Here is a 7,254-nt window from a genome sequence, read left to right on the forward strand (position 1 = left end):
TCTTAGGCAGGATACAATCACACAGGACAAAACAGTGTAACTCTTGGTAAGATCACATCTTGCAGGTAGATAAAAATAATTCAGACTTGGTAGACTTTCTCTTGTACTATACAGAGTATGGTAATCTTCCCCCTCCTCTTTCTTGAGGCCAAAGCTGTAAGTAAATCTTTCTTTTTCTTTTTAAATTGATGAGTAAAACTTATATGAATCTATGACGTACAACATGATGTTTTAATATATGTATACACTGTAGAGTGACTAATTCAAGCTACCTAATACATGAGTAATACCTCACATATTTATCGGTTTATTGTGGTGAGAACACTTGCCTACTTCTGAGAAATTTTCAAGTATACCATATATTGCTATTAATTGCGGTCACTGTATGTACAATAGCTCTCTTGAACTTATTTCATCTAACTGAAATATTTTTATCCTTTTGCCAAATTTCCCAACCTCCTACCTCCTAAGCTTCTGGCAACTATTATTTTACTTTTTATTTCTAAGAATTTGGTTTAATACATTCCTTTTTAAAGCATAAACCCTTCTTTCAACTAAGTAAATACAGGTTACAAATGCTCGTTTTCCAGTTGTATTGTTGATATAGATATTACAACTGGCATTAAAATTTTTGAAAAACACATATTGTCATGTCAAAATTCTGATATGACTGGGACAACTTTTGAAGAGCTGGTTTGGATACAGAAAAGATGTGTGTCACCAAAATTCTTGTAGAAGAAGCTTAGAGAGTGACAGGTGATTGAGGATCTGAGATGCACTTTTCAAAGTCAGCCCCTTTCATAAACCAAATAAGAAATATGTGTTTATCATAATGGAATTAGATTACAAAACATTATTTTTATTTCTGTCATCTTTCAACTACACTGATTAGACTATCTCAAGTTATTTTTATTTCTCTTTATTAGCTTATTGTTTTGTAAATAAATGTTATAATGACTTACTGTTATCAGGGGACACCATCATACCTTATTAATTTGCAGTAGGAAGTTCATTTTGTTTCCAAGTCCTGAAAAATTATTTTTTTATTTTTTGGATACAAAACCCCTATTAGATAATGAATCTTCTATGTTCTGAATCATATTCTGCTTCCTTTTTCAGTCTTGCCACGAGTGGCCTCAAGGCTGGCCAGAGATCAGCAAGACCCAATTCCAAAGGGACATTTCATAGTACAAAATACTCATCTTTCACTGCCTGAAACATCAAAACATTTTTTTTTTATTCTATAGCTTCTAATTATATGTCTGTGGATGATCCCTGGTAAGTCTTTGAGCTTGAGATTCTGCAAGACATGCAAGGAAATTGAGGACTAGTTTTAAAGAGAACACATATTTCAGGTAATCCAGTAAAAATCCAGTACTATTTTTAAAAAGTAATAGAATCTTAAAATAATGGAGTGTTCAAATTCTAGACAAATTTTTCTTCATGGTAACTCAGGCTTTTTAGAATATTTCTGGGTCAGTCGATTTGAAATGCTGGGTGATAAATTTTAAGTGAGAATGACTAGTAAAAAGATGTCTAGAGAATGATTACTGGACTGATAAAATAAATAAATAGAAGGCTTATTTGCTAAAAAGCAAGGAAATTATACATGCTTAGAATGGAGAAGATTAAGGAGAAATGTTCATTGTGTCATTAAATACCAAAGATCATATCATGGGAAGACAAGTATAAGTTTTTGTTGATTAATAGCTGGCTAATCAGTACATTTTATGCTTCTTTTAAAATATGTAAAATGATTTGTATCATTTAATTACTATAGTCACTCTGCAATATGTGACTTTCCATCAGCCTTATTTTACCAATGAGGAAATTGAGGAACTTAGACCTTTTACTACTGACTTCAGGGAATGCAAAGCCAATCAATGTCAGGTTCAGGATTTGAAATCTTTTGAACAGCACCAAATTCTTTATACTTAACTGCTGTGATTTGTGGCTGATGTCTATTACTGAAATGTAGGAAGTAGGTTTAGAACTTTTATGAGAATTAAGAGGGAGGAAGTTTGAAGTTCAATACAAAGAAGACATATTTGACACTTGGAGCTATTCGGCCTTGTCTCAGACTCTCTCAAAAGAAAAAGAGAGAAAGAGAGAGAGAGTTAGTTTTCTATCACTGAAGAGTTTGAGGCAGAGATGAAATGGTGAACTTCAGAAATGATATAAAGGAATGAGTTTTCTGATATTGTGAAGATTATGTATTAACCGTAGTAGAAAGTGTGAATTTAAACACTTAAATCCCTTAGAACTTTTAGATCCAGGGAATTCGCCTGTGTCAGAACTGGTATTCAAGGGTTAGTCACACAAAGCAGACACGCGTTTTTATTCATGATTTGTGTAGGTCGTCCCAGAGATTTCCAGCATTTAAGAAAGCTTTTCTGTCTTAAATATATGCAAATTTATGCAAACAAAATTGTAAATTGTTCCCTGGTTGCTTTTTGTCATTCATTGCAGTAAATTACAATCCAAGAAGATTTTTAACCTCATCTCTCAATGTATCCTGTATCGTGTCAGTGAGTCTCACAGACCTTAGTTTGTTCTTATCCCCTCATTATTTTCACACTGGTTTTTGTGATCCCATTTGGACTACCACAGACAGTTTTCTAACAAGATCTTCCTACTCCCTAGCTTCCTGGCCCTCAAGTTGTTTGTCAAGCTGTCAGCAGACTGGAATTCTAAAAGGTCAGAAGTCTGGTTTACCACCTTCAAACTTTAAAGTGGCTTGAAATAGAGATTTTACATTTGGTCTTCTTTCCTTTTCATTAGCTGTACTGTTATTCTTGATGATAAACTAATTTATGTGGTAAAATATTTATTGAATGAATCTCCCAGCAAATGTTCAACGCGTCTGTGATTTTATACACACAATTTTCTTTTCATGGATTGTCCTCCATCTCCTTTATTATTAGATATTATAGCTATTAGTAGCAAATATCTATTGAATGATTATTTCCCTTGATAGCCAGTTCTATTCTGCCCAATTTGATCAAAGGTTCATAAGTTCATCAATCTTTATTAAATTAAAAGCTTACTTCCCCTCCTATGTGAAACAGACCGATTGTTGACTGTTAGCAACCAGGAATGTGTCTTACCCACACATCTAGAGGACATTGGGCAATGCCTGGAGGCATTTTTAAATTGTTGCTATAAGGAAGTGTTACTGACACATAATGGATAGACAACAGTGAAGCTGCTAAATCTTTTTACAATATAGCTGAATTCCCTCACAACAAATACTTTTTTTGGCTATAATGTTAGTTGTGCTGAGATTGTGAAACTTGCCCTAGAAAAATATCTGCTGGGCCTTATAAGAGTTAGAAATGAACACTGTTGGGAAGATAGGTAATTACTTCTCAACATGCACTATGATCTCTTAAATTGAAAATATGTTTTTCTGTTTTGTTCATTTGCTTTTTTTAAAGCTTGCTTTTTTTTTTTTTTTTTGCTTTTCTTCACTACTCACAATATATACTTTATCCGAGCTTCAGCTTATATGTTGCCTTTGAAGAATTCTTTGTTAAACTAGTCACATTAATATTCGTAATAAAAGCAGGGTATGCATTTTTTTGGCAAAATCACAGATTCTTGGTCAATATATGGATTATATACTGTGGAGGAAGTGGACATACGTTAGACAGGTAGCATATAATAAATATGTTTTTTAACTAGATGTAGTATATTTCTTTGTTAAATTAAGATAATATGCTTTTTTTTGAGTTAGTTTCACTCTGTCACCCAGGCTGAAGATAATATGGGAGTAATTTCTAAAATCATCAGTATATTTCTGCAGCACCTATCCTGAATTAATTACTCTGATAAGAGCTCATACTCCTTATTTATTGAGTTGTATCTATAAAATTGCAGGTGGCAAAAATTTGCTTATTTTGTTCTTTCTGGATCAATACAACATGGATTTTGTATCCATGTACATTTACCTATGATAATAAGTCCTAGTTTTTCATTGACACAATGGGCTTATAATGTTAACATCATAAAATAAGAAAGGTAAAACAACGTAAAATGTTTAAAAATCTTGAGAGAGTAAATAATATTTAACACATATTTCATAAATTTATGTGCTGCTTTTTGAAGACCCAGCACCCAATAAGAGGTAGCTGCTTCATAGATATAGAATAAATAAATTTGCCTTTGTTTCTCAATTATTTCAAATAATACTTGGAATATAGTGGATATGTAATTCTAATAACAAATAGACAACTAATTTGTTTGTAGTAATACTTCCCCCTAATATAATGAAGATCTACTTAAGCACATTTTGTGTTTGCCAAAAGGAAGAGTTTCTCAACAAGTGGTTTCATAAATGGAAGCTTTACTCAAAAACTGAATTAGTTTTAGGAAAAAAAAAAGAAAGAAAAAAATGCTCATAAAAGTGACCTGAGATGGATTATAGGTATTCCTTCATATCCCAGAGACCTTCTCAGTATATCAGGGTAAAAGAAAACAAATAAACAAACAATTGAAGTGTGATGTAGAAGGCAAAATGGCAAGTGTTTTTTTCTTGTTACCAATCTGTGGTTTTAGGCCTTCTTGCTGTCTTCATCTATTTCATACTCTGTTTAAATGATTTCAGAAAATAAGTTTAGTAATTACTGAAAAAAGTAATTAGCAAATTGTTCAATATTTTACAGATTCCGAGGTGTAAATATTTTCTTGAAGCAGAGATAAATTTTTTGCTCTCAGTTTGCAATCAGCAGGTAGAAAAACCCCCTTGAGTTTTGAATATGATGAAACACTGAAACTTGTCCCTTAGTGTTGAGTACTAAAGTGACTTAGTGTCAAATATTGGAGGGCAGAAACAGAGAATATGATGGATATGGTCCTTTGCAAAACAATGTGCAAAAGAAAATCTTCATCCTTTTAGAAATCTTTGTATTTTGAGTGGATCGAAGAGTGTAAAACAGTGTGAGTTTAAAAAAAAACACAATTTAAGGAAGTTACATGTAATTTCAAATGATCAAGATTAAATGACTGGTCAAGCTTGGGGAGGTAATGATTCCTATTTCTAGGGAAAGAGAAAAATAGTAGGCAAAGTTGGCACTTGATATTAAATTGTCACACAAGAGATATGTACATAGCATCAGGGCATGGCGGAGTGAGAACAAGTTTTGATAGGAACTGCTGAGAAACAGATCCATGAATACAAAAATAGAGGATACATTTTTTTTAAAGAGTAAGTGTGACAAGGTATGAGATATATGGTTGGGATTGGGGAAGACACTGAATGTCTGAAAAAGTAGCCTGACAGAATTCTGGAAGAATCTAAATGAGAAGGATCAGACTATGAAGAAACTAACCTGAGAAAAATAGCTAGGGAGTGGAAAACCTGAAAAATATTCCAGTCAAAACTGTTTCCTGATTATGATCAAGTAGAATGATCTACCAGTTCTGTGTTGTTTGTTTATTTTTGAGCCTTTATGGCTAATGTAGATGGAGTCTAAATTTTTGCTCTTCATTAAATTATTGTTTTCCCCCAATTTCAATTAGCAGGTCACAAAAAAGCTATACATAATATGTAGAAAATAAGACAGGAATCTGTTGGATCCAGTGGTCATGAACCAGAAAGAAGCCATCTAGTTCATTTAATACTGTTCACTGAAAATAATTAAGACAAGGAGAAATGTGTACCCTAATGGTTGGTCTTTCAAGGATTTGGGGAAAGGAGAAGATAATTAGAGAGGATAAACTGGTGCAAAAATAAATCCTCTTTTGCAACCCAGAACTCATTCTTCGATATAAATTTTGATACATACAAGAAGATATATTATGAAAATGAAAAAAGCAGAGAAAGAAGAAAAAGAAAATGTAGAGAGGAATAACTAGAATAGAAAAGATAAGATGATATGTGCTTAATCTAATTAAAATATATTTTGCTAAAAATAATTAATATCTTATTATTTTTAATCAAATTTCAACAGGGATTAGAAGATGAGACAATTCTACTACCTGATCCTAATAAACAAATGACTATGTTCACATTCAATGGCTCAGTCTTCATGCCCTCTGTATTTATACTAATTGGGATTCCTGGCCTGGCATCAGTGCAGTGTTGGATTGGGATTCCCTTCTGTGGCATGTACTTTATTGCTGTGATTGGAAATTCCTTACTTCTATTTATAATCAAGCATGAAAACAGCCTCCATGCACCCATGTACATTTTTTTGGCCATGTTGGCGGCCACAGACATTTCACTTAGCACTTGTATTCTTCCCAAAATGTTAGGCATCTTCTGGTTTCATTTGCCAGAGATTTATTTTGATACCTGCCTGCTGCAAATGTGGCTTATTCACTCACTACAGGCAATTGAATCAGGTATCCTGCTTGCAATGGCCTTGGATCGCTATGTGGCCATCTGTTATCCTTTGAGACATGCCACCATTTTTTCTCAACAACTTTTGACTCATATTGGAGTTGGGGTGATGCTCCGGGCTGCCATTCTTACAATACCTAGCATACTACTCATCAAATGTCGTCTTCAACGCTACCAAACTACAGTAGTCTCCCACTCTTATTGTGAGCACATGGCCATTGTGAAGCTGGCCACTGAAGACATCCGAGTCAACAAAATATATGGCTTATTTGTTGCCTTCACAATCCTAGGGTTTGACATAATCTTTATCACCTTGTCCTATGTCCACATTTTTATCACGTCTTTCAACTTCCCCAGAAAGAGGCACGATTCAAGGCCTTCAATACATGCATTGCCCACATCTGTGTCTTCCTACGGTTCTACCTCCTTGCTTTTTTCTCATTCTTTACACACACATTTGGCTCTCACATACCGCCATATGTCCATATCCTCTTATCAAACCTTTACCTGTTAGTCCCACCTTTTCTCAACCCTATTGTTTATGGAGTAAAGACTAAACAAATCCGTGACCATGTCTTGAAAATGTTTTTCTCCAAAAAGTAACTTGGCCATCAGTGATTCATTCTGTAAAGATATTGGGTTAGTTCCAAGTAATAACCTGAATGTGATGAAATGGTATATCTTGCTGAAATATGTAAATCTAACAAAAAATGTTTAAATCAAATGTTCACAATTTAAGGAGATATTCAATAATCATCAAATGCACAATAAATTTGGTGAGATTTCAGATTAAGTTATTTGTCTAGTTTTGACCCATCTGTTAATATATAAACCGAGGAGTTTTCTTTCCAGTACCATTTACACCTACACAGAAAACAATTTCAGAAAACAATACTTAATTCCAAGTGACT

General features: G+C 33.5%; 1 protein-coding gene across 1 annotated transcript; it reads left to right on the forward strand.

The window, feature by feature from the left end:
* Nucleotides 1–6,002: 6,002 nt before the first annotated feature.
* LOC103272953 (olfactory receptor 52A5-like) lies at nt 6,003–6,946 on the forward strand. The gene is given in 2 exon segments (XM_008070416.1): nt 6,003–6,681; nt 6,684–6,946. Coding segments are annotated over 2 exon segments (942 nt in total).
* Nucleotides 6,947–7,254: the final 308 nt, after the last annotated feature.

Source organism: Carlito syrichta, unplaced genomic scaffold, assembly GCF_000164805.1.
Source record: "Carlito syrichta isolate Samal-C Ts95f unplaced genomic scaffold, Tarsius_syrichta-2.0.1 Scaffold313394, whole genome shotgun sequence".
Lineage (NCBI taxonomy): Eukaryota > Metazoa > Chordata > Mammalia > Primates > Tarsiidae > Carlito > Carlito syrichta.